General features: G+C 41.2%; 2 protein-coding genes and 2 long non-coding RNA genes across 6 annotated transcripts in view; 1 reads left to right on the forward strand and 3 right to left on the reverse strand.

The window, feature by feature from the left end:
• The window catches only part of mindy4b (MINDY family member 4B), a 43748-nt gene extending 39325 nt beyond the window's left edge, over positions 1 to 4423 (reverse strand). For 2 of the 3 annotated variants that reach the window (XM_029714363.1, XM_029714362.1), the window contains exon 1: positions 4078 to 4423. The gene's annotated coding sequence lies outside the window, so the exon portion shown is untranslated. The remainder of the gene's footprint in view (positions 1 to 4077) is intronic. The other variant, XM_029714365.1, reaches the window with a different exon arrangement.
• A 269-nt stretch (positions 4424 to 4692) lies between these two features.
• Positions 4693 to 27550, reverse strand: clrn1 (clarin 1). The gene is made up of 3 exons (XM_029714378.1): positions 26828 to 27550; positions 7628 to 7807; positions 4693 to 5894 (listed from the first exon to the last, which is right to left on the reverse strand). Exons 1-3 carry the CDS (start codon positions 27078 to 27080, stop codon positions 5629 to 5631), a joined length of 699 nt encoding a protein of 232 aa, XP_029570238.1. The 5' UTR covers positions 27081 to 27550; the 3' UTR covers positions 4693 to 5628.
• On the forward strand, positions 14186 to 15229 carry LOC115162886 (uncharacterized). Its single transcript, XR_003869661.1, has 3 exons — positions 14186 to 14432; positions 14896 to 14970; positions 15121 to 15229. It is a non-coding gene; the product is annotated as an uncharacterized LOC115162886 (long non-coding RNA).
• On the reverse strand, positions 18093 to 20851 carry LOC115162884 (uncharacterized). Its single transcript, XR_003869659.1, has 4 exons — positions 20747 to 20851; positions 20458 to 20592; positions 18418 to 18501; positions 18093 to 18232 (listed from the first exon to the last, which is right to left on the reverse strand). It is a non-coding gene; the product is annotated as an uncharacterized LOC115162884 (long non-coding RNA).
• Positions 27551 to 27759: the final 209 nt, after the last annotated feature.

The raw sequence follows: 27759 nt of genomic DNA on the forward strand, positions 1-27759 counted from the left end.
AGAAGAGAGTTGGCTCGTGAATTGAACCCTGTGGCACCCCCATAGAGACTGCCAGATGTCCGGACAACAGGCCCTCCGATTTGACATACTAAACTCTATCGGAGAAGTAGTTGGTGAACCAAGCGAGGCAATCATTTGAGAAACCAAGGCTGTTGAGTCTGCCAGTAAGAATGTTGTGATTGACAGAGTCGAAAGCCGTAGCCAGGTCGATGAATACGGCTGCACAGTAATGTCTCTTATCGATGGCAGTTATGATATCGTATAGGACCTTGAGCATGGCTGAGGTGCACCCATGACCAGCTCTGAAACCAGATTTCATAGCGGAGAAGGTACGGTGAGATTCTAAATGCTCGGTAATCTGTTTGTTAACTTGGCTTTCAAAGACCTTAGAAAGGCAGGACAGAATAGATATAGGTCTGTAGCAGTAAGGGTCTAGAGTGTCTCCCCCTTTGAAAAGGGGGATGACCGCGGCAGCTTTCCAATCTATGGGAATCTCAGACGATACGAAAGAGAGGTTGAACAGGCTAGTAATAGGGGTTGCAATAATTTCGGCAGACAATTTTAGAAAGAGAGGGTCCAGATTGTCTAGCCCGGCAGATTTGTAGGGGTCCAGATTTTGCAGCTCTTTCAGAACAACTAAAGGACGGAAAGACACTGAAGAAGGCACAGCTGATGTACTACTCTGGAAGAGGAAGAGAACATCAATGAAATTGTGGTAACTGTGGATACTGAAGAGGCAGAGGCAGAGGAAGAGGTAGAGGCCGAGGGGCCCCTGCTGGAGCTGACGCAAAGACAGACTGGAGCTGTGGGAAGTTAGGGCATTTCTCAAGCGATTGTCCTGAAGGAGGAGAAAAACAAAACGATTGGCCTTCCCCATCTGTTGGCGTACAGGTAGACAACCCATTTGGAAGAGGAGGAGGGCGAGGGTGCTACCAAACATAGGATGAGGTGGAAACAGAAGAAACTAATGAAGAAAACAATGAAGAAGAAGCAGAAGAAACCTGTCAAATGTTAAAATTGACCACCTTGTCAACCCAAAACTCCCTCATTGACATTTTAGGTAATAACCATATAATTGAATTTTTGGTGGACACTGGGGCTACGGTTTCAGTGTTGAAAATGTCTGCCCTATCTGTTCTCCCCTCAAAGAAAACAATGCGCACAGTTGGAGCATCTGGAATTCCCTCTGAAGAATGTTTGACCTTTCCCTTAGATGTGGTGGAAATGGAAACACTAATTCCTATATTCATCTGCCTGACCGGTAAATGTATAAGTAAGAGATTTGATGTGTAAAATGAATTTATCTGTTGCATGTACTGAAGAAAGATTGTCATTTGGATCGAGAGAAAATGGAATCTCCCTCTGCCTAATGAACTGTTACTATGCTTGGCATTTGAATGATCAACATGTCGAGGGACAGCTGAGAGAGCAATCCCTCTATTCCCCATTGCATGCTAACTGGGAAGTTTCTGAACATTGTACTGCTGCTGTTCCCTCATTTGAAAGAGACCCTGAATACCAACAGAGATGGTTAAACCAAAAAGTTGAGATAACCATGCATTTGATATACAGAGGAGAAGACTTTGTAGCAGCTGGAGTGTTGTTGACAGATACTAAGAGAAGTCTGTATGAAGTCCCTGGCTCTGTACACCATTGTAGCTTATCAAAAGCTCCTGGAAAGCAATGGAAAGATGTGGGTGTTAACGAAACTGCACCAGTTGTGGTCGTTCCAAAAAGCACCCACAGACCTTACAAAGCTCAGTACCCTCTTAGCAAAGAAGCTGAAAAGGGTATTATTCCAATTGAGTTAGTTGAAAGAGGCGCTTTGATTCCCTGTCTGAATTCACCCTGTAACACACCAATTTTACCTATTGGGAAACCAGCTGGTGATTATCGTGTTGTGCAAAACCTTAGAATAGTAAACGATGCTGTACATGCTAGAGCACCCCTGGTGCCTAACACTGTTACCATTTTATCCCAGGTGACTCCAGGTAGTTGTTGTTTTTCACTGATTGATTTGGCAAATTATTTTTTCAGTATCCCTGTGGCTGAAGAGTCACAGGAGTGATTCTTGTTTGCGTTTCTTGCGTTGACTTGGACAGTAATGCCCCAGGGTTATGTTGAATCACCGTTGATCTTTGCCCAAGAAATGGCTTGGAAGCTAGAGGGTTTTGTTGCCCCTGTTGGAAGCATTTTGGTTCAATATGTTGATGATTTGTTGGTTTGCTCACAGTCAGAGGAGAGATGTCACAAGGACACTCGAGCATTGCTGATTGTCTTAGCAGAAAATGGTCATAAAGTTTCCCAAAGTAAAATGCAGTTATGCTGGACCTTATTTAGGTCATGACATTACTTCTGAAGGTCGCACCCTCTGCAAAGATAGATTAGAGACAATTAAAGTTTTGCCTAAACCTGTTACTAAGCAGCACATGATGTCTTTGTTGGGTGTGGCTCGTTACTGCCGTCCTTGGTTGAAAGACTATGCAGAGATAAATACAATCCTGTTATGTTTGAACTATGGGAGAAAGATGGAGGCGAGTGAAATTGTGGTCTGGACGGATGAGACTGAGACGGCATTGGTAAAATTGAAACACACTCTGATGTCCACCCCTTGCCTGGGCCTGCCAGACCATACAAAACCTTTTCATCTGTTTGTTTCTGAGACGGGTGGGTTTATGTCAGCAGTTTTGACACAGTATGATGGTGTGGGATATAGACCTTTTGGTTATTATTCTAGACGATTCAAGGGAAGGGTTTCCTGTTTGAGATCGGTAGCGGCTGCTACTGAGTCTGTTTTGGCATGTTCTGATATTGTGGCTATGACTCCCCTAACCATCCATGTGCCTCATGCTGTGCACGCAATTATTACACAGGCAAGAATGGCTCATTTGACACCTGCGAGACTGCTAGACTATCAGAACATTCTGTTGACAATGTCCCATGTTACTCTGAAGCAATGCACAATTCTTAACCCTGCAAATCTTCTCCCCACTGCAGAGGCCAGTGAAGACCATGATTGTGACTTAAAAGCAGTTTGCTTGGCTAAAGCCTCCACTACTCCCCTCAGGTAAGACACCTTACCAGCCTGTCCAATATGAAAGTAAATACAGAATGTCTTGTGGGGCTAAAAAAGGAAACAGAAACGGTAGACTTCTCTGTCACTACCCCCCTCTTACTGAATTAACGAACCAGTCACAGGAGTTTTGCACCTGCAGAACTTAATGAAATATTATTGTTAAACATGATCTATGGGAGTACCCCTGTATGATGAAGTGTCATTGCATTCAAAGCATTTGTGAATGCAACAAGAAAAATAACAAGATGTGCCTCGTCCCTTACCACATATGGAATATTTTGTAACCCAATAAAACAAGTAAATACTATTGTGCTAAATTATATAACTAAAAATATTTATTTTGAAAACCATCAAGTCAGATAGTGTGAAATCTTTGAAAGATGACCAGGACATGTACAGTGTTATATTTCCACTTGAAAGGTTGAAGTGTTTAAGTTCAACAATTTTCTTGAGGAGTTGCAACCAGTTTTATTTGTCATACCTAGTTGAATTACCATAATAAAAATATCACTAGGCTACACTCCAAAATCTAAGTTTGTCTGATGTTTTCAGACCTCAAAAGTGGTCTTCTGTTGAGATAAGTTGACGTCCCAGGTAATCTGTTTTGTAACTCCAGTCACGTCCCACAATCCAAAGTTAATGGATTAGATAAGCACCACATACTTTTTAATGCGCATCTTTCCATTCATTTCGTGTTCAGGGGAAATGGGAATATAGCTGGTATGTGGATTCATCTTGACATTAGACTACTTTAATTATTGAATCTGTTGTTTAATGCAGAATATCTCAAAATCTGAGTAAGTAAAAATCAACCATGAAAACCTGACACCCATTTTTCATTAGATACCAAGTCAGAAAAATAATATTCACTTTATGCAGCTCAATTTTAAAGTGCAATGAAGTCAATGCAATGATTAGGCTCTATTAAGATGCAATTTAGCGTTCATGAATTAAACATGAAAAACTTGCACCCAATTGAATACAGAATAAGAAAAACTTACCTCGAGTCTCAGTGCTACTATGTAGACTTAAAACAGCTAGGTGAGGAAGGCTCTAGGACAGACTATTTGGGCTGCTTTTGTAGAAGCTTGTTGCTGGGGAAGAGTCAAGTTGAATGAAGCCTTTGAAGGTTTTCTGTCAGAAGGCCAATGTAACCTGGCAGTTTTTATAGGCACCTGTTGCATATTCATGACCACGTAACCACAGCCCCCATAGAAGACAACTTTGAATGGTGTTTGAATCTTGTTTGGACACTATTGCACTGTTTGGCACTGATGGGAGTGGCTTCTCTTTGAATGTGCTCATGTATGTCAATGATGTTTAATGTGCTTCAATGCAACATTTTTGTGCTGTATTGTATTACGCACAGAAAACAACCCTTTGCTTTCACTGTAGCTGTTGTCGTACAAATTTACTGTCCTATTTGTTAAATTCCATTTTCAGTTTTAACTTAAGATTTGGTCTGTCTACTGATGTACTTTATAGTGTATGTAGATATTGCCACATTGTGGAATTAAGGGAAGTAAATAAGACATTTGTAATTTTCTGAAACTCAACTGATTTAGAATAATCTGGAACCTTATAGTGCTGATAAAATGTACTTACAAATTTGATTATTTTTTGAATATTCAGTGCCTTAGAAAGATGCTAAATAGTTTAATACAATGAATTGATCAATCAATCAAAAATAGCTAGAATTCAAGGAACATTTACACAGATACTGCAGGTGGACATTCATACAATTGACAGAGAATACATATACCTTGGACTTACACCAATAACAGCATATAAATCTACAACAAATCTAAATAGCTCTACACATTTCATAAAATAAATGTTGTATTAGGAATGATCATCGTTAAAATCATAAAAATTGGCACATCACATGATTCTGAATACATCATCTGATCAAACAATGAAGCAACATCTAAATCTGAGTAAGTAAAAACCAATATGAAGCACAAGGGATAAAGAAACGGCTCTGTTTACTTTATACAGCTGTGGTCTTTCAATACATTTCGGGGGCAAAATTGAAAGGCTACGATATCCATAATACACATGGTACCCATTCTGGTCAATCAATCGTGACACACTGTTGAATGGTCCACCTTCATTGATAAAGCTTTGGACTGCCAAGGGAGGGACTGCCAATGCACGTAAAAACATGATGGAGTGGAACCAACCAAGTCTCTGCTTTTCAACAGCCGAGTGAAATCCTGGCCTTTAATTGGCCCACCACCTAACGAAATACAACCAATTAACAACGGAAAGAAAAACAAGACCCCACTCACTCAAAGTTTCAAAACAGCTTCCCTAACAGAGATGGCCAGGGACACGTCTCCAGTTGTCGTCTGAAGGGCTGACAGCTTGTCACTGGAAGGGGAAAAGAAGCGGTTTAGGAGGGTCACATTTGCTTGGACCTTTCAACAGCACATGGGCACATAAAAGCTATGGCCCCAAGTCTCCCATTGAGACACGGTAATAGCCTAGGCTCAGTGTCACTATAGTGGGGGGGCCCGGCAAGCGGCCACACAAACAAACAAAAGCCCTGGTCAGTACATGAGATCTGATGCCCCGGTGTTCACGTCCGACTCTTTAGCCTCCTGGAAGGGGAACTGGATGCCAGCCACACGGATCAGCAGGATGTTAAGGCCATGGACGAGAAAGGTAAGGAAGATGAGCCAGAAGGAGTGGTCAAATTGCTCTGTATGCGTCTTGTACACAAACGTGCCCTCATTGAAGTTGGCGATGTGGTCGGATAGCCGGTGGAGCTTCACCTCGGAGGCAAACAGAATCATCACCAGGCAGCTGCAGAAGCCTATTCAGACAGATGGGCAGACCCACAGACAGACAGGCACACACACACACACACATACACACAACAATATTACACTATTACAGTTGACAATACTGGGAGTTAAAATAAGAAGTAAAAGGCAGCCAAATGATCAGTTACTGTAAACACGTTCATATAAGGCAGAATGCTACTTCCCGCCCACGACACATTAAAAGGAAATATGTGAACGCTACAGTAGTTGCAATCCCAAACAGGTTACCAAAACAATTAAGCTTTGGTTATTCACTGCTGCGAGAGATTAATTATCATGTGACATGTTTACATCATCGTAAATATAGGTTCACTGATCAGATGAATCCAAACTCGCATTCTAGTGTATAAAAATGTTTGTTTAGTTTTGCCCCTGAAACCTGGTAAGCAGTTATAGATAACTGAGAAATAACTCCTTTAACTCTGGTGCTGTGTTTCTTAATTGGTGCCATTATTTGGATGGGAGGTCAAGTAGCCCACTGTCCTGATTAAATGGTAGGTTACCGGATACTGGTTTTAAAGCTGAAAAAGGCAATAGGAAAGTGGACCATTTTCTCAATGACGTACAGCCAACCACTCATGGCTTGACTGTTGCGTTTGAACGTCTCTGATATGCATTTCTAACTAATGTTGAAGTGTTGAAGGACAACTTTGTTGGACCCCAATCATGTTTTCTATAGCAGTGGTTCTCAACCTTTTTTGGTTACTTTACCACAAATTACATTTTGCTCTGTCCAGAGTACCCTTTTCATGTGCATTTTACCAGTAAGCGTATGGTCTCATGAGTCTTCTCAAGTACCCCCTGTGGATAGGCCAAGTACCCCCAAGGGGTACGGCTGTCCCGTGTAGCTTAGTTGGTAGAGCATGGTGCTTGCAATGCCAGGGTTGTGAGTTTAATTCCCACGGGGGACCAGTATGAAAATGTATGCACTCAATACTATAAGTGGCTCTGGATAAGAGTGTCTGCTAAATGACTAAAATGTCAAAATGTACAAGTACCCCTGGTTGAGAACCACTGCTCTATTGCCCCGTTCATACCTGGGGCTAACATGCATCCTGATCTTGTCCACATTCTGATTGGGCCCACATTTTCAGAAATGAGTCTACACACTGTATCCACATCATGACCAGAATTCCTGATCCCTTCCTGTATGCAAATGATTTGACAGCTTTTCTTTGAAAATAATATTTATTTATTTAATGACACAATGGTGCCACCTGTCAATGATTTGAGGGCGGGAGAATGATTATTTCAATTATTTCAATGTCCAGATCCGGCTACACATATGCGTGCCTGACTACATCCGGAGGTGGTCAGGAAGATCCGATCACAATCAGATCGCAATGCATCTTTTAATTGTCTACACCTGTCTGAAAATGTGAGCACAATCAGAATGTGGACAAGATCGGAACAAAGGACACATGTTAGAACCAATAAACGTGGCTCCTGTGTAGCCTACTGCGAGCTATTTATATCTGAAGATGGAATGCACGTGTGTAAGAGAGCTGTTTGCCTACATCTACCTGTGATGTGAGTGGTGTGTTAGATGTTGTGCTTATGTTGCAGAGTATGGGGTCTTGTGCTTAACCAATGTTCATAGTAGGCAGCTGGTTCAAAGCTTAGAAGGGGATTCGGCTACCACACGAAGGATAGGACAGCACTCTAGAAAGAAAAGGTTAAGATGTTTTAAAAAAAAATGAAATTATGACTTTTTTGTGCTTACAGCAGACGAAGTTCCAGAGGTAGAGTCCCAGGGGTCCGTGCAGAGTCTCATAGGGACTACCAAAGGCATTGTACATAAAGAAGCCTGTGGCCACAGAGGAGAAGAAGATGAGCACTACGCAGAAGAAGATCACAGTGACGTGAAGACTGGCTGGGATGACGTCCACCAAGTTCGGAAAAACTACAAGGAGAGGGACAATATAGAGAGGTGTGGGAATGTTCTATAATTATTATACAGTAAATAGTATTTTTTCCCCCACAACTTTCACATGATGAAACGCATGCATGCGTTTCTGTATTCTATTTGTTTAACGTGCAAGGCAGATGGAACAAACAGTCAGAGAACAAATTGTTTTTTGTTCATCTAAAAAGGCCTCACCATGGTTAGTAAGCCAGCCGGTCAAGCGAAAAGATAATGTGTGTGTGCGTGTGCCAAATCTCATTAGTGAAAAATTGCTGATGATGCATTGCTGATGATTCACTCCATTGTGCTTGTGTAGGATTTTTTACTGCATTTACTGCTATTTAGTGCTACTTGCTGAGTTATAAGAGATGCCCTCTTATGAATAGCCAATTAACCTAGTTGAAGGCAGTTGGGTTTCCCCTGTAAGGCTAGCCTTCATAATTTTGATAACAGGTTTTTCTTTACTCCATTTACATTTCTCTTGCTTTGTTTGATTTGAGTTTGTTGTTAACACTAAATAACAATGGTCTTCTGGCATTTAAAAAATTGTCAACTTCATATTCATCATATGTGAAAACGGCAGATTTCTATGAAGACCAGATAAAATGAAAACATTTCTGTATGTCATAATTTAAGCTTACCAGTAGTTTTGACATCACTTTTACATCACCTGTTGTAACCTTTATCATGTGATTTTAACCAACTATGAGTTGGCAAAGGTTAGTAAAGCAATGTCAAAAATGTTTCCGGATAATGCGCCATTTTCACATGCATTGATGTTGGGGTAGTGCTGTAGATGAATATGAAGTTTTAAAAATATTCCTTTAAGGTATTTCTACCCCCTGCGAGGGTAGGCTATTTGCACATTTACACGTGGCCATGTCTCCATGACCCACATTTGTGTACAGGCTTACTGTATGTGTAGCCTAGTCTAGTCTCAGACGTGAATGTTCAATACATTTTTACAGCAGCCTTATGCATCTCCGCAGCCTGTAAAACCATTATCATAAAACAGGTTGTTTGAATCCAGGATTCTGATTGGTTGATAGCAGGGAGTTATAGCACCACAATCCTGTATTCCCCTGGTAATGCCTGTTAACAGTTCCATTAGATAGTTCCATGCCACTAGGCTAACATTTGTGACCCGATTCAAGATCTAGTATTTTTCTCCTATTTTTCTCTAGTGGGATAACAAGCTTATCAAATGTCAAAGAAGCATAACTTTCCCATGTTTCACCCAACTGTAGTGTATGATATAGCATTTTGAAGTCTGTACTTTTATAAATGTTTGGTTTGCAACAGTTGGGATTTGTCTAAACCTTGCCATCTGCCTCTCCGACCTTGGAACAATGTTTCAGTTTTTTGGCGATTTACACTGTGCCATGCATATAAATGTGAAGAGACTGACAGCTTCTCTGAGCCAGGTGAATTCATTTATCAGGATCATTATAAATGGATATATCTAAAGAAATGTCAATAGAAACAAAGGTAAAACAAATGAAAGTGCACATAGTTTGCTGTCATTTCAGTTGCTTGATGTGATTGTGCATTGTGTGTTAGCTTTAGTTGGTTAGCTAGCAAAGGAGATGTAGCTAGCCTGCATAGCTACATGCCAATAGGTCATTATATAGAAAATGTCACAGTAAAGTGCAGAGCATTCGATTAGCCTGCTGCTGGGGGGAAAAGAGACCCCCAGCTCCGCTAAAACCATAGACAACTGCGTTCCATTTAAGGGATTGTTGAACTGTTAAAGAAAAACTGCACCCAAAAACAATCTTTTAGTATTTGTTTCATTAGTCCATTGTTGACATAGTCCCAAAATGTTTTGCTTGTCAGCAATCAAGTTTAACACTGCCGTGGTATATTGGCCATATACCACAAACCCCCGAGGTGCCTTATTGCTAAGATACTGAACAAAAATGAACACAACATGCATCAATTTCAAAACTTTTACTGAGTTACAGTTCATATAAGGAAATCAGTCAATTGAAAAAAATGAATTAGGCCCTAATCTGTGGATTTTACAATTGGGAATACAGATGCATCTATTGGTCACAAATACCTTTAAAAAAAGTTTGGGGCGTGGATCAGAAAAACAGTTAGTATCTGGTGTGACCACCATTTGCCTTGGAGTGCAACACATCTTCTCATAAAGTTGATCACGCTTTTGATTGTGGACTGTTGAATGTTGTCCCTCTTCAATGGTTGTGCAAACTTGCTGGATATTGGCGGGAACATGCTGTCGTACACGTCGATCCAGAGCATCCCAAACAGGCCCAATGGGTGACATGTCTGGTGAGTATGCAGGTCATACAAGAACAGACATTTTCAGCTTCCAGGAATTGTCTACAGATCCTTGCGACATGGGGCCGTGCATTATCATGCTGAAACATGAGATGATGGCGGCGGATGAATGGCGCGACAATGGGCCTCAGGATCTCGTCACGGTATCTCTGTGCATTCAAATTGCCATCGATAAAATGCAAATGTTTTCATTGTCCGTAGTTTATGCCTGCCCATACCATAATCCCACCACCACGGGGCACTCTGTTCATAACGTTGACATCAGCAAACCGCTCGCCCACATGACGTCATACACAGTCTGCGGTTGTGAGGCCGGTTGGACGTACTGTCAAATTCTCTAAAATGACATTGGAGGTGGCTTACGGTAGAGAAATGAACAATCAATTCTCTGTCAACAGTTCTGGTGGGCATTCCTGCAGTCAGCATGCCAATTGCATGCTCTCCCTCAAAACTTGAGACATCTGTGGCATTGTGTTATGGATTATCTTGGCAATTGAGAACAGCTCAATGACAGGGATGAAAAACAAATTTGTGCGCAAAATTTGTGTATGGAAAATTTCTGGGATCTTTTATTTCAGGTCATGAAACATGGGACCAACACTTTACATGTTGCGTTTATATTTTTATTCAGTGTATAAACTGGTTACCAAGGTAATTAGAGCAATACAAATAAATGTTTTGTCTTACCCGTGGTATACAGTCTGATATACCACGGCGGTCAGCCAATCAGCATTCATGGCTCGAACCACACAGTTTATAATGAGTCTTCTGGGGCAACAAGTAATGACAGAAGAGAAGCGGCATGTATCTAATTATAGACAAGTTGACAAACAAATAGCCTACCAAAATGTTAGAAATAAACAGAAACATATCTAAACTAGGCTTTAAAACAATCCTGAACCCCCAGTCAAAAAATCTGTTCCGCCATCTCTGCCTCAGGATCAGAGTTGCATTTTTAAATTAAGACATATATTAACATTGCTTCTCGCGTAATGTGTTCGTCATTATGTGAGTTAACAGTTTATTGCAACTTATGCAATGCGGTTGCTATATGTGTGATTAAAATTGGTGCGGCGACTTTGATTAGCTAGGGTTCATAGATTTGATGTTAATATTACCAGAGATTTTATAGAATATTTTTTTCCTTATTTTCAGATTCAGGAAGTACAAGGCAGGACAGCAGACACCAGATACTGTGGCAGCATTTGCACAGAAAATTCATCATACAAATTCTTGCGCTCTTTCTTCAGAGTTACCACTCACAGTAAAACCCAAATAGAGACTGCAGGCGGTACACTGGGCGGCATAGCGCAGAGAAAATAGCTAGCTATAGATTTGATGAAAACACAGATGAATATCGTATCACAAACAAAGTATTCTATTATCACAGATAACGCATCAAATATGAAATGTGCATTCAAAGTAAAGCTGCCACAGCAGGAGGAGCACAGTTAAGACTGTGATGCCAGTGAAGACGGGAACCTGGACGATGAACACCTATGGGAGGATGTATCATGGGATGAGGAGAACATCAACCTCCTGAGATCCAGACAGCGACTCTCCCGTTTTGCTCATTTATTGCTGCTATTGATACATGATGGGATGAAATAAGTCAAGGTCATTTCATTAGCCATTGCCAAGACAACAAGGTTCATTCAGTACACTGCTACATAGTAGAACTCCATTTAAAGACAGGTTTGAGGCTGTGTTTGGCATGGGAAAATCTATTCCAGCAGCAAAAGCTACTCGCTGGAATAGCATGTTCAAGCAACTGCATGCCCTCATAGCTCTTGACCACAAGGCCCTCACAGAAATGTACAGCGTGGACTTGAGAATGAGGTTTTTAACACTTGTGAATAGAACCAGCTGAAAAAGTTGATTGCAGTCCTTGCACCGTTCTCAAAGGTAACGGAACTTACAGAAGCAGAGAAGTCTGTCACCATCAATCAATATGGTGGTTCCAACTGTCTTGGATATGAACACTCACCTGCTCCAGATGAATCAAATCTATCAAATTGTATTGGTCCCACACATATTTAGCAGATGTTATTGCAGGTGTAGCGAAATGCTTGTGTTCCTAGTTCCAACAGTGCAGTAATATCTAACAATTCACAACAATACAAACAAATCTAAAAGCGAAATAACGGAATTAAGAAATCTATAAATATTAGTACGAGCAATGTCGGATTGGCATTGACTAAAATACAGTAAAATAGAATACTATAAAATAGAATAAACTCAGCAAAAAGAAAGTCCTCTCACTGTCAACTGCATTTATTTTCAGCAAACTTAGCATGTGTAAATATATGTATGAACATAACAAGATTCAACAACTGAGACATAAACTGAACAAGTTCCACAGATGTGACTAACAGAAATGGAATAATGTATCCATGAACAATTGGGGGGTCAAAATCAAAAGTAACAGTCAGTATCTGGTGTGGCTACCAGCTGCATTAAATACTGCAGTGCAGCTCCTCCTCATGGACTGCACCAGATTTCCCAGTACTTTCTGTGAGATGTTACCCCACTCTTCCACCAAGGCACCTGCAAGTTCCCAGACATTTCTAGGGGGAATGGCCCTAGCCCTCACCCTCCGATCCAACAGGTCCAAGACGTGCTCAATGGGATTGAGATCTGGGCTCTTTGCTGGCCATGGCAGAACACTGACATTCCTGTCTTGCAGGAAATCACGCACAGAACGAGCAGTATGGCTGGTGGCATTGTCATGCTTGAGGGTCATGTCAGGATGAGCCTGCAGGAAGGGTACCACATAAGGGAGGAGGATGTCTTCCCTGTAATGCACAGCGTTGAGATTGCCTGCAATGACAACAAGCTCAGTCCGATTATGCTGTGACACACCACCCCAGACCATGATGGACCCTCCACCTCCAAATAGATCCCGCTCCAGAGTACAGGCCTCGGTGTAACGCTCAATCCTTCGACGATAAACTTGAATCCGACCATCACCCCTGGTGAGACAAAATTGCGACTCGCCAGTGAAGAACACTTTTTGCCAGTCCTGTCTGGTCCAGCGGCGGTGGGTTTGTGCCCATAGGCGATGTTGTTGCCGGTGATGTCTGGTGAGGACCTGCCTTACAACAAGCCTACAAGCCCTCAGTACAGTCTCTCTCAGCCTATTGCGGACAGTCTGAGCACTGATGGAGGGATTGTGTGTTCCTGGTGTAACTTGAGCAGTTGTTGTTGCCATCCTGTACCTGTCGCGCAGGTGTGATGTTCGGATGTACCGATCCTGTGCAGGTGTTGTTACACGTGGTCTGCCACTGCAAGGACGATTAGCTGCCCGTCCTGTCTCCCTGTAGTGCTGTCTTAGGCGTCTCACAGCACGGACATTGCAATTTATTGCCCTGGCCACATCTGCAGTCCTTATGCCTCCTTGCAGCATGCCTAAGGCACATTCACGCAGATGAGCAGGGACCCTGGGCATCTTTCTTTTGGTCTTTTTCAGAGTCCGTAGAAAGGCCTCTTTAGTGTCCTAGGTTTTCGTAACTGTGACCTTAATTGCCTACTGCCTGTAAGCTGTTAGTGTCTTAACAACCGTTCCACAGGTGCATGTAAATTAATTTGTGGTTCATTGAACAAGCATGGGAAACAGTGTTTAAACCCTTTACAATGAAGATCTGTGAAGGTATTTGTATTTTTACGAATTATCAGGGTCCTGAAAAAGGGACGTTTCTTTTTTTGCTGAGATTACAATCCATCAGGATTTACAAACCCTATTTTTATAGCATTTATTTCCATCAATAATTAGTTGAATTATTGCACCTGAATTTCACCCTGAAAATATGACTGTTATATTTTTCCTTAAAGCTTTTAAGCAAATAACATATTGTGGTAATTGTATTTAATTTCATTGGCTACATTTTTTAAAATTGAACCTTTATTTAAACTAGGCAAGTCAGTTAAGAACAAATTCCTATTTACAATGACGGCCTCCTGCAGGGACGGGGGCTCGGATTAAAATTAGGATGTAGGCATATCCTTTCCAGCTAAAAATACGATTGGAATCTGTGCTTCATGAGCAGCAATCAATCTCTGCCTGCAGGCAGCCTGCTCCAGCGCATTGGTCAAAATTCCATATGGCAGTTGGAACAGACACAGCTGGAAAACATAGACAGTTTCTGTAAATTTACACCATTTTTTATTTTATATTTGACTGCTAAATTGTAGTCCCTGTTCTCCTGCATTCTTGTTTTACTTTTGTAAGTACAGTGGCAGTTTGTTTGGGAGAAGAATTTCAAGGAAAAATTTGCTAGCTATTTAACATTAGCTCTCTGGCTAATCCTCCATGGACATGGTAAGTTAAAATGTTTACCTTTTGTAGGTGTTGGTTCTAGCTAGTCAACATTTTGATATTGGTTTAGCTAATGATAGTAAATGTGTGTGTGTTCTGTGTGTGAGATGATGATCACAATAACTTGAAAACATTGTCATGTCAACATTGTCACGCTAGCTATGTGTGTGTGTTTGGTGACCTGTGTGAGAGATATGACGTTGATTAATCACAATAACTTACAGAAAATATTGGTACATATAGGAAACATTGTGTGCATGCCTGTGTGTGAGTTAGTAAACTATCCTAATTCTTGAAACGTGTACTGCCATTTTGAATGTGAAGATTTTCTTGATTCATCAGAGTTCCTTGTATTTTCTATTGGACAATACAATACATTTTGCCTATCCCTGCTCCCCCTCAACACTCATTCTAAAGTTACACCTCTCAACTGCCCTTTTCAATTCTTGATTCAAATTTTTTGCAGGAATCTTCTAGCTTGGATGGAGGAAGGAACAAAGAGAATGAGTATTGAAGTAATCCATTCGGCTGAGTAAGAAATGTAAATAGCCTATGTTTTGCTGTCTATCTCTCTCCACCTGTCTGCCTAACTGCCAGATTGCTGAGGGGCAACATAGTCAATGTACTTGCTAGTCTAAGTCTAAGTGGAGACTTTAGGTAATGGTTAATCATGATTCATCTGTCTTTACAGTTCCTGAAACATGTCAATGACCTGATGCCTGACCTCTACAGGAGTGCAAAACCGCGACTCACCAGTGAAGAGCACTTTTTGCCAGTCCTGTCTGGTCCAGCGACGGTGGGTTTGTGCCCATAGGCAACGATGTTGCCGGTGATGTCTGGTGAGGACCTGCCTTACAACAGGCCTACAAGCCTCTCTCTCAGTCCAGCCTCTCTCAGCCTATTGCGGACAGTCTGAGCACTGATGGAGGGATTGTGCGTTCCTGGTGTAACTTGGGCAGTTGTTGTTGCCATCCTGTACCTGTTCCGCAGGTGTGATGTTCGGATGTACCGATCCTGTGCAGGTGTTGTTACACGTGGTCTGCCATTGCGAGGACGATCAGCTGTCCTTCCTGTCTCCTGTCCTGAACAGAATTACAGCGCTCACTCGGCTTCCACTCGCTCTGGAAGATGCTTATTTGAAGATAGGTTAGCCAGCCGTGTCGATGGTTCTCAGTGGTGATGAGAGTTGTAGTATATGTTGTTTTGAAGAGTAGTAGAATGGTCCCACTTAAATTCGCTTTTCTAGATGCTTTTCTTAGGACAGCTAATCAGCCGTACCAGTGATTGTCCGGGAGGTCATTTTATTCTCTACCTCGTGCTGAGATTTCAGAGTTCGAACCACTTTGGATGTGAGCCGCAGCTAAAATGTCTCTCTGGTCTGATATGTACATTTTGAACCCCTAATTTTATACAGATATTCAATAGGGGCGGTTTGTGAGGCTCTGACTTCACTCAAGGGGGCGGTGACTACTCACTTGTTATAGAAACAATTTCCTCAGTTTCTAAGATCACATCCCTCTCTTAACAAAAACACTAATCATTTTTCATACACAACTGTAACGCCCTGGCCATAGAGAGGGGTTTTTGTTCTTTATTTTGGTTAGGCCAGGGTGTTACATTGGGTGGGCGTTCTACGTTCCTTTTTCTATTTCTTTGTTTTGGGCCGTGTGTGGCTCCCAATCAGGCACAGCTGAAGTTCGTTGTTGCTGATTGGGAGTCACACATAAGGAGCATGTTTTTCCTTTGGGTTTTGTGGGTAATTGTTTCTGTTAGTGTTTTGCACCTGACAGGACTGTTTGGCTGTCGGTTTTCTTGTTTTGTTTGTGTAGTGTTCTTTCTTTATTAAATATTCAATGATGAACACTAACTCCGCTGCACCTTGGTCTACACTCTCTCACGACAGCCGTTACAACAACATAGAGAATGGAGACTTCATACCTGTGGTGTATATACACTTTTCAAGTTACAGTATTTTCTTTAACATTTTTAATGCATCACAAAATAACCGAAATGACATCAATTTCTTTAGATCGTCTGAACATTCCCCACGTTCTGTTAGAAATATTGTTCCAGTATTCACTTTAGAACATGTTAAGAGTTTCGGCGGGAAAATGTATGTGAACAAAGGCACATTCCTGTGTGAATTTGGAGAGGGAGATAGCTGAAAGTTCTAATCCATGATTTACAACTGTCAACCCCCCCACCAGCTCCCCTCTGTGCGGGGGAGAGGGGGTCTGGCCGAAGTCAAATGATATTTAATAAAACAAAACTTGTTGTGAACTCTACAATGTTTCCACTCCGAGAATGAAAACGGTAAAAATAATGTAGACCTAATTAATACATGCATTAACATAAATGAATGCAACCAAATGTAACCAAATTTACTACTGGTGACATACTGTATGTAATGGGGAATTGATACAAAAATCTAAGGACAAACAATTAACACAATAAAACTATGAATGTGCAAGAATTTGGCAGGAGGCAGCTCAGTGCATTCTGGAAAACTGAGCACATTCTGGAGACGCCGATATCTTCACCACACATCCCTTCTTCTCGCAACACTTCAAATTGTACTCAAGACACATTATCTTCACACGTATTTTAGATGCATTGCTTTTTCACTGACAGCCGCAAATTGCGGGCTTCCCAACTAGTCATATAGGCCTACATGCTTGTGATTTGAAACAATCCACAGCTTTGAAAGAAACTAAATGGTCCTCTGTCTTGCTTGTCTTGTATTACTTTATTCATTTCTGTATAGACAGGAGTAATTATAACATTTTGGCAAATTTATTTCAATTTACTTTAGGCTGCAGTGACTACGGAATCTTGTCCTATGCTTAGGTTACTACCCAGTGTGCAAACTCTGGTTGAAAATGTATTTTTATGACGTCTTAGTCTGGTTGAAAAAAGGAAAAATTTTTAAAAACATATTTTTACTGACCAGAATATGACATTTTCTGACCACCATACAACCAGTTGGTCATAACTGTGACTTCTATCTGACCAGCTGGTCATTATTCTGACCACTATATTATGTGCTATATTATGTAGTTATGTAGTTAAGACCTCGTCATAACATGATACTAGTTAAAGAATTTTGTAGGCTGTCATTGTAAATAAGAATTTGTTCTTAAATGACTTGCCTAGTTAAATAAAAGAATAATGACTACTTGACTACAGTTTATTACCTACACTCTTAGAAAAAAGGGTCCCAAAAGGGGTCTTCGACAGTCCCCATAGGAAAAGCCTTTTTGGTTCAACGTATAACCATTTTGGTTTCCATGTAGAATCTTCTGTGGAACGGGTCCTACCTGAAACAAAAACGGTTCTACTTGAAACCAAAAAGTGTTCTTCAAAGGGTTCTCCTATGGAAACTGACGAATAACCCTTTTAGGTTCCAGATAGCCCCCTTAGAAAAAAAGTGCTGTAAATAGTATTGCAGAGGATAAAGTTGGATATTGAAAACATTGCTCGTTACATTTCTGATTGTTTCCATAGTCACCAATTAAAGTTAGTCTGTAACATATTCTTACATTTAAAATAGATCAAGCAATGTAAAAAAACCAATCTACATAAATGTTTCATGCATCTAAACACAGTAATTGTTTCATAATTCAACCACAGACATTACATGAATAGAAAGACTGGGACACAGACTATACAAAGGCCCATTGTTTTATTTGATTAATAATTCATTAGAGTGGTGTGATGGGGTAAATCCTCATCAAGTACCTCTGAGCGCAGAAAGAGATCTGGAGCGTAGTGACCCTCATGAAGAGTCGTTTGATGGGTCAGATCTGCAGTGAAGAGAATCAGCGCATTACCAATTTGAGATTTTAAAAGCAAACTAGAAAAGGAAATTAATTGAAGAACATTTGTGGACTCAGCTAGCTAAAATTATTTCCATGGTACTAGTTGAATCATTTTGTGGCAGTTATAGCCAAGAGATGTCTGCAAAAGAGAAGCTTCCTGATATACAAACTTTGCGTTGTCCTCCACCACAGCGGTCAGGGGCATATTTTAGGACTTTCGAGAGGGCTCACAACACGTCAACCTCCTGAGTTTTCTGGCATAAAAATAGAAGAAAATAAATTAACGATTGGCATATTACATTTTTTAAATAACCTTTATTTAACTAGGCAAGTCAGTTAAGAACAAATTCTTATTTACACTGACGGCCTACCGGGGAACAGTGGGTTAACTGCCTTGTTCAGGGGCAGAACGACAGATTTTTACCTTGTCAGCTCAGGGATTCAATCTAGCAACCTTTCGGTTACTGGCCCAATGCTCTAACCACTAGGCTACCTGCCGCCCCATATAATGTGGGCCTGCAGGACACGACAGAACAGTAATGCAAAGTAAAATATCTTCAACAGCCAGAATCTACTAAAAGTGGTAGCAAAGGCATGTTTGCTCTTCTGTCCCTTCATATTGGTCATCAATCTGAAACCTTTTATGAAAGAGGATTAACTCATCTCTAAATAACAAAGTTTTGTTTAATCCTAATACACGTTGTAATATTCAAACAACTATTTATAAACACACTGCTCCATAATCCTGAGGACATTGTCCCGGACAGAATTTGCCCCAATTGAGGACAGCTTGCAGTCTTAAAAAATGAAAGCTAAATGCAACAATTTAAGTATGAGCAAAGAGGCAATATTATCTTGTTCAAAGGTTCTGTCTGTCTTATCACTCCTGCAACAAACATTGTTAGAAATGGGTGTAATACGCAAATCACTTCCTCTTCTCTGCAACTGCACACGTGTGTGAGTTTGAGTGAGTGACAGGGAGAATGAGCAAGAGAGAAATGGAAGAAACTGTACATGACTCACCAACTTTACATGACTCTGAATCAGGACAAGGGTTTCGCACTTGAAAAAAAAGGCCAGTTAAAATAGGATTTGATTTGCTTTACCAACTTATATTAGAAGCGGTTCTATTTTAATTGGATCGAATTACACTACACTCAGAATTTTTCCCCCCAAGGGGTTCTTCTGCTGTCCCCATGTAGAAAGGGTTCTACATGGAACCCAAAATACTTCTACCTGGAACCAAAGGGTTCTATCTGGAACCAGAAAGAGTTTTCATATGGGGAAAGACAATTAACCTTTTTAGGTTCTAGATATCTTTTTTTCTAAGAGTGTAAGATCAGGCAATAATGGGCAGCTGAATACGACCCTGCCTCACATTGGAAGCGGCGCAGGTCCTAGTCCAGGCACTTGTCATCTCCCGTCTGGATTACTGCAACTCGCTGTTGGCTGGGCTCCCTGCCTATGCCATTAAACCCCTACAACTCATCCAGAACGCCGCAGCCCGTCTGGTGTTCAACCTTCCCAAGTTCTCTCACGTCACCCCGCTCCTCCGCTCTCTCCACTGGCTTCCAGTTGAAGCTCGCATCCGCTACAAGTCCATGGTGCTTGCCTACGGAGCTGTGAGGGGAACGGCACCTCCGTACCTTCAGGCTCTGATCAGGCCCTACACCCAAACAAGGGCACTGCGTTCATCCACCTCTGGCCTGCTCGCCTCCCTACCTCTGAGGAAGCACAGTTCCCGCTCAGCCCAGTCAAAACTGTTCGCTGCTCTGGCACCCCAATGGTGGAACAAGCTCCCTCACGACGCCAGGACAGCGGAGTCAATCACCACCTTCCAGAGACACCTGAAACCCCACCTCTTTAAGGAATACCTGGGATAGGATAAAGTAATCCTTCTACCCCCCCCCCCTAAAAGATTTAGATGCACTATTGTAAAGTGGTTGTTCCACTGGATATCATAAGGTGAATGCACCAATTTGTAAGTCGCTCTGGATAAGAGCGTCTGCTAAATGACTTAAATGTAAATGTAATGTCTCTTGGGGAATCCAGTCTCAGTGAGGCCTGATGCAATGAAAAAAGATAATGACCATCAGCATAGCTAGTACAAACCTAGCTCTTACAAAGCTGGTTAGTAGGAATCAATACACACTGAATGTCAGAGTATCAAACCGAAAAAGAAAATAAATAACATTTTGCACACAACTTACTGTCATGGATTTATGGAAGAGTGGTTCTGCTCTCTCCTTTCCCTGGGATGTGGCAGAATAGGTCACTGGTAACCGAGTGTGTGGCCAAACACTCCTGTAGAGGCCATGCATCAGGTCATTGACATGTTTCAGGAACTGTAAAGACAGATGAATCATGATTAACCATTACCTAAAGTCTCCACAAAGTTAGACTTAGACTAGCAAGTACATTGACTATGTTGCCTCTCAGCAATCTGGCAGTTAGGCTTTCTCTCTCCACCTGTCTGCCTATGTTTTGCTGTCTATTTACATTTCTTACTCAGCAGAATGGATTACTTCTATACTCATTCCCTTTGTTCCTTCCTCCATCCAAGCTAGAAGATTCCTGCAAAAAATGAGAATCAAGAATTGAAAAAGGAAGTTGAGAGGTGTAACTTTAGAATGAGTGTTGAGGGGGAGCAGGGATAGGCAAAATGTATTGTATTGTCCAATAGAAAATACAAGGAACTCTGATGAATCAAGAAAATCTTCACATTCATATTGGCGGTACACGTTTCAAGAATTAGGATAGATTACTAACTCACACAGGCATGCACACAATGTTTCCTATATGTACCAATATTTTCTGTAAGTTATGACGATGATTATAATCACAATATCTCTCACACAGGTCACCGAACACACACACATAGCTAGCATGACAATGTTGACATGACAATGTTTTCAAGTTATTGTGATCATCATCATCTCACACACAGAACACACACAGAACACACACACATTTACTGTCATTAACTAAACCAATATCAAAATGTTGACTAGCTAGAACCAACACCTACAAAGGTAAACATTTTAACTTACCATGTCCATGGAGGATTAGCCAGAGAGCTAATGTTAAATAGCTAGCAAGTTTTTCCTTGAAATTCTTCTCCCCAACAAACTGCCGCTTTACTTACAAAAGTAAAACAAGAATGCAGGAGAACAGGGACTACCATTTAGCAGTCAAATATAAAATAAAAAATTGTGTAAATTTACAGAAACTGTCTGTTTTCCAGCTGTGTCTGTTCCAACTGCCATATGGAATTTTGACCAATGCGCTGGAGCAGGCTGCCTGCACGCAGAGATTGATTGCTGCACATGAAGCACAGATTCCAATCGAAGTTTTAGCTGGAAAGGATATGCCTACCTCCTAATTTTAATCCCAGCCCCCGTCCCCGCAGGAGGCCGTCATTGTAAACAGGAATTTGTTCATAACTGACTTGTCTAGTTAAATAAAGGTTCAATTTAAAAAAATGTAGCCAATGAAATTAAATACAATTACCAGACACATTATGTTATTTGCTTGAAAGCTTTAAGGAAAAATATAACAGTCAAATTTTCAGGGTGAAATTCAGGTGCAATAATTCAACTAATTATTGATGGAAATAAATGCAATAAAAATAGGGTTTGGAAATCCTGATGGATTGTAAACTCAGCAAAAAAAGAAACGTCCCTTTTTCAGGACCCTGTCTTTCAAAGATAATTCGTAAAAATACAAATAACTTCACAGATCTTCATTGTAAAGGGTTTAAACACTGTTTCCCCTTGTCACGCCCTGACCTTAGAGATCCTTATTATTCTCTATGTTTGGTTAGGTCAGGGGGGTGACTCGGGTGGGAAAGTCTATGTTTTCTATTTCTTTGTTTTTGGCCGAGTGTGGTTCCCAATCAGAGGCAGCTGTCTATAGTTGTCTCTGATTGGGGGTCATATATAAGTTGTCATTTTCCTTTTGGGTTTTGTGGGATACTGTTTTCTGTTTAGTGTCCGTGCCTTACAGAACTGTGCGCTTTCGTTTTTGCCTTTTGTTTGAGTGTTTTGGGAATGAAAGAATCATGAACACTTTCCACGCTGCGCTTTGGTCTACTCTTCCCACCACCAACGAGAGCCGTTACACCCATGCTTGTTCAATGAACCATAAACAATTAATGAACATGCACCTGTGGAATGGTCGTTAAGACACTAACAGCTTACAGACGGTAGGCAATTAAGGTCACAGTTACGAAAACTTAGGACACTAAAGAAGCCTTTCTACTGACTCTGAAAAACACCAAATGAAAGATGCCCAGGGTCCCTGCTCATCTGTGTGAACGTGCCTTAGTTATGCTGCAAGGAGGCATGAGGACTGCAGATGTGGCCAGGGTAATAAATTCCAATGTCCGTACTGCGAGACGCCTAAGACAGCGTTACAGGGAGACAGGACTGACAAATGATCGTCCTCGCAGTGGCAGACCACGTGTAACAACACCTGCACAGAATCGGTACATCCGAACATCACACCTGCGCGACAGGTACAGGATGGCAACAACAACTGCCCAAGTTACACCAGGAACACACAATCCCTCCATCAGTGCTCAGACTGTCCGCAATAGGCTGAGAGAGACTGGACTGAGGGCTGGTAGGCCTGTTGTAAGGCAGGTCCTCACCAGACATCACTGGCAACAATGTCGACTATGGCACAAACCCATCGTCGCTGGACCAGACAGGACTGGCAAAACGTGCTCTTCACTGGCGAGTCGCGGTTTTGTCTCAACAGGGGTGATGGTCAGATTCAAGTTTATCGTCGAAGGAAATAGCGTTACACCGAGGCCTGTACTCTGGAGCGGGATCGATTTGGAGGTGGAGGGTCCGTCATGGTCTGGGGCTGAGACCTAAAATACCACAATGGCTGCCTTCACCAGGGATGTCCTATACTGACACAGCGAGTTCTCTATGTAGTACACTGCTACTGGCCAATTAGTATATCTGCAAGTATGTTAAGCTGGGAAATGACTGACAACACAGCTCTTAGCTCCCTCTGTAGATGCCTACTGGACAACTTATTTGTATTGCTTTTAAATCTTTTTAATAAATTTCTATCTTATTAACACTTTGTTCTAGCAAGCTATTTGTGTAGGTAGCTATCAAGTAAACACAATCGGACTGAGCTTGTCGTCATTGCAGGGAATCTCAACGCTGTGCATTACAGGGAAGACATCCTCCTCCCTCATGTGGTATCCTTCCTGCAGGTTCATCCTGACATGACCCTCCAGCATGACAATGCGACCAGCCATACTGCTCGTTCTGTGCGTGATTTCCTGCATGACAGGAATGTCAGTGTTCTGCCATGGCCAGCAAAGAGCCCGGATCGCAATCCAATTGAGCACGTCTGGGACCTGTTGGATCGGAGGGTGAGGGCTAGGACCATTCCCCCCAGAAATGTCCGGGAACTCGCAGGTGCCTTGGTGGAAGAGTGGGGTAACATCTCACAGCAAGAACTGGCAAATCTGGTGCAGTTACTGACTGTTACTTTTGATTATGACCCCCCCCCTTGGTTCAGGGACACAATTTCTGTTAGTCACATGTCTGTGGAACTTGTTCAGTTTTTGTCTCAGTTGTTGAATCTTGTTATGTTCATCCAAATATTTACACATGTTAAGTTTGCTGAAAATAAATGCAGTTGACAGTGAGAGGACTTTTTTGCTGAGTTTAGTAGGATAGTGGTGGTTGCATCACTGCCTGGTATGGCAACTGCTCGGCCTCTGACCGCAAGGCACTACAGAGGGTAGTGCGTACGGCCCAATAAATCACTGCGGCCAAGCTTCCTGCCATCCAGGAACTCTATACATGGCGGTGTCAGAGGAAGGCCCTAAAAATTGTCAAAGACTCCAGCCACCCTAGTCATAGACTGTTCTCTCTTCTACCGCACGGCAAGCAGTCCTGGAATGCCAAATCTAGGTCCAAGAGGCTTCTAAACAGCTTCTACCCCCAAGCCATAAGACTCCTGAACAGCTAATCAAATGGCTACCCAGACTATTTGCATTGCCCCCCCTCTCTCTTTTACGCTGCTGCTACTCTCTGTTTATTAACCATGCATTGTCACTTTAATAACTTTACCTACATGTACATATTACCTCAATTACCTCAACTAACTGGAGCCCCCACACATTGACCCCCTGCATATAGCCTCACTATTGTTATTTTACTGCTGATCTTTAATTATTTGTTACTTTTATTTTTTACTTAGCAGGTATTTTTCTTAAAACTGCATTGTTAAAGGCTTGTAAGTAAGGTCTGTAAGGTCTACACCTGTTGTATTCGCCACATGTGACAAATACAATTTGATTTGAAATAAAAGACTATGGTGGAAAATTGCAAGATGATGTTATAATACTTTTATTGCATCCAATGGTTATTTTATGCAACAGAATAAGGGGTTGTTAGAATGCAAATCTGTGTGTGTAACACTGACAGGAGATTTATGCTGTCTTTTGTGTGATAAAACCTAAAGAGACCGGATTCCAGAGCATGAGTTAATGTTTCTGTTCTATATGGTACAAGGGAGAGATGACCCCAGGGCCAGACCCTGGTCTGTACAATGAAAGATAAGTGTTGACACAGCAGATACTGTCTTTCATACAAATCTTAACCTTGTGACCCATTCTAAATATCTGTTGTTCGTCATGTAGGTTGAAAGGGGTGTATCTTGGCTATAAAAAGACCTTTGTACTTTTTGTCTCGGGCTCTCAACGAATCATCTGTGCGTGAATCATCGGCCAGCCATCATTATCGTAGAGTACTCAATCGATTTACTTTATATGTGTTGTATTGACGTGCTCCCTTATTAATAAGTGATTAGATTTAGTTTAATTATAACTGACTTGTGTGATAAGTTTGTCTCTCCTCATTTGATAGTAAAGAAATTAACCACCATAAGACATAGGTGGCCTACATGTTATTTATTAAATTCTGAAAACAAATTTAGTTAGTCATAATAGAACATGAAAATAGCATTTCAGTGGAACAGAAGAACATGTGCAGCACAATAAAACGGTGCAATTAGTTAACACAAACAAACGATTACCATTTGAAGCCACACAGCAAGCCACCAGATATTCTTCATTTAAAAAACATTATTTAATTGTACTGCAGTGTCACTGCATTTTAACAGCAGTGCATTTTTGTAAGGGTATCCTGTATTATTGTGCATGTTTATCTTACATGCTGGTAGCCTAGAACAAATGTTATGGAAGTGAATGTGCACTTTTCAATTGGGTGGACTGCAACTATGAAAAACATAGCCTGTAGTAAAAGGAAAAGCATTTATAACATCGGAGATTCTCTAAATTAGGGACGATCTCTGATAACTATAGGATTCATAAATTTGAGCTTTTAATGACCTAGCAAATCCGATGACTTGGAGGTGAAATATATCACATTTCTTAGTTTTTTTAAAATAGGTATTTCATCACTTGACGAATTAAAACCTCAAATGGCCCTATTCCTGAAAAAGTCAATCGGACCGGATAAACTGAAGTAGACTCAGCCGAGTACCTTTAGCCGGAGCCCAGAGTAATATGATTCTGCCAGACTCGGGAAGAGCTCAGCCCGCATGAAGCCCCCTAAGACCGAGTCCCCTGGTACTCAAATGGAATGGGTCTGAGTCAAGTGTGTTGACTGCACAGGAGGCTATTGAGAGTAGAAGGGATCATAATGGCCAGAACAGAGCAAATGGAATGGCATCAAACACCTGGAAACCATGTGCTTGATACCATTCCACTAATTCTGCTCCAATCATTAACACGAGCCCATTCTCCCCAATTAAGGTGCCACTAACCTCCTGTGGTTGACTGGATACAGTATGCCACGAGACCCTAACCCGCTTTGGTGTGTTCTGCCAGCTGTTTGCCAAATGTGCTAAACTGAATCATGAAAACCCTGCTGAAAAAGAACATTACTCAAATTGTTATAATTGCAATGGTTTTTATATACAATGGGTGCATTGCCCACAAAGACTATGCACATGTTTATATAGATTCGTTTCTATTAATTGAGTAGCATTTAGATATGTTTTTTGGTTGAACTCCACACCAGTTATCAACCAAAATAAGACGTATTTTGCATTATGTCAAAAAGACATCATATAGAAGATGTATTAATCTGGTCATATAATGTCCAGACCAGATTTCAACCAGTAAATTACGTCTTTATCACGTCGTATGCCCACTGGGTAATCACATTATGTATTGTATTTTATTGTTAGCCTGCAAATACTTTATTATAAAAGGTGATTTTTTCCCCCAACAACCAATAATTAGGCTATATATTGTGCCAATGATACTAAGATAATTTATGCTGAACATTCCATTTAATTTATTAAAATAGATCCTTACGTCACAGGGATAGGACTTAAAACAAGGGTGTAGGCTATCTATAGTCATTTGAATTATTAATGTAGTGGGTGACTGCTCGTCTCATTGTTATTAACTTTTCATAATAGATGCGCAAATGAGAATGCCGTTTCTACCCAGCAGTTATCTTTAAATACACCGGTTTTCACAAACTTTTCATGCAATTCACAGGGTCTTCTACTCACATGAAAATCTGAAGGGTCTTCCACCAAGTCCACATTGCTTCACTCTCTGTCCGTGAAAGAGACCATAGTTAACCCTACCGACAAATTTATCCAGCTCTTGTCCTGTGGCATTTACAAGTTGCGCCCCGGTTGTACACAGCACAGTCCCCTGGACCCAAAACTGCGTCCCCATCGCGGCCGCAATAATGAGGACGCATCCGAAACTCAACACTCCGGCAACAGAGAATATAATTTTCTTTTGACAACTTGGCATGGTTGAGTCTGAAGTGTGGAAAAATAATTAGTCTGACCAGTCCATGGTGTTCAATTCATCTCCAGTTGGTAGCCAACTCACAAATAATCCAAAACCAAGTTGCTAATTATCTGTGTTAGGCTATTATGACAGTGTCATTGAAATAGCTAAATGTGTATACCGTAGTGATGCTGTTCTAAAATGGACGTTGCATATTCAATTACATTGATCGTCTTTCCCCCTTGCTCATTATCTCCAAGTAACCAAGGCTTTACATTTGGGAGAGTGCTTCTCGCTATCGTCGCAATCTTCGAGAAGTTTCTAGCACAATGACTTCTCAAAACCCGCCCACAAGGCCTGAAAACTTTCCCACACATTGCTTTTTCGCAGCAAGATGAGTTTCCAATTTTTCCATAACGTCAGAGGGAATGAAGAATATATATCGACTTAATCTGTATATGTAGGAGCGCTGTTTGTACAAGATTCGTTTAACTGGGGGAGGTCGGGTAATGTAATTATGTCCACGAGCACAAAAAAACGCATCTGTAATTTTAATCCAGGCCGATTCTGCCATGACAGTAATTGTTACATGTTTACGACAATTCAACCCAGAGGCGCAATTTTGGTTTTAGAAGTGGGGGGGACATAATAAATAAATAAAGAAGACGGGTATAGACGTTTTTCTAAATATATACAAAAA

This window comes from Salmo trutta, chromosome 26 (assembly GCF_901001165.1).
Source record: "Salmo trutta chromosome 26, fSalTru1.1, whole genome shotgun sequence".
Lineage (NCBI taxonomy): Eukaryota > Metazoa > Chordata > Actinopteri > Salmoniformes > Salmonidae > Salmo > Salmo trutta.

Coding starts and splice junctions, on each gene's coding strand:
- clrn1 (XM_029714378.1), bottom strand. CDS start 27,080: ATGCCAAGTTGTCAAAAGAAAATTATATTCTCTGTTGCCGGAGTGTTG. Junction 7,808..26,827: donor AAGACCCTTCAGATTTTCAT/GTGAGTAGAAGA, acceptor CTCTCCTTGTAG/TTTTTCCGAACTTGGTGGAC. Junction 5,895..7,627: donor CCTCTGGAACTTCGTCTGCT/GTAAGCACAAAA, acceptor CTGTCTGAATAG/GCTTCTGCAGCTGCCTGGTG.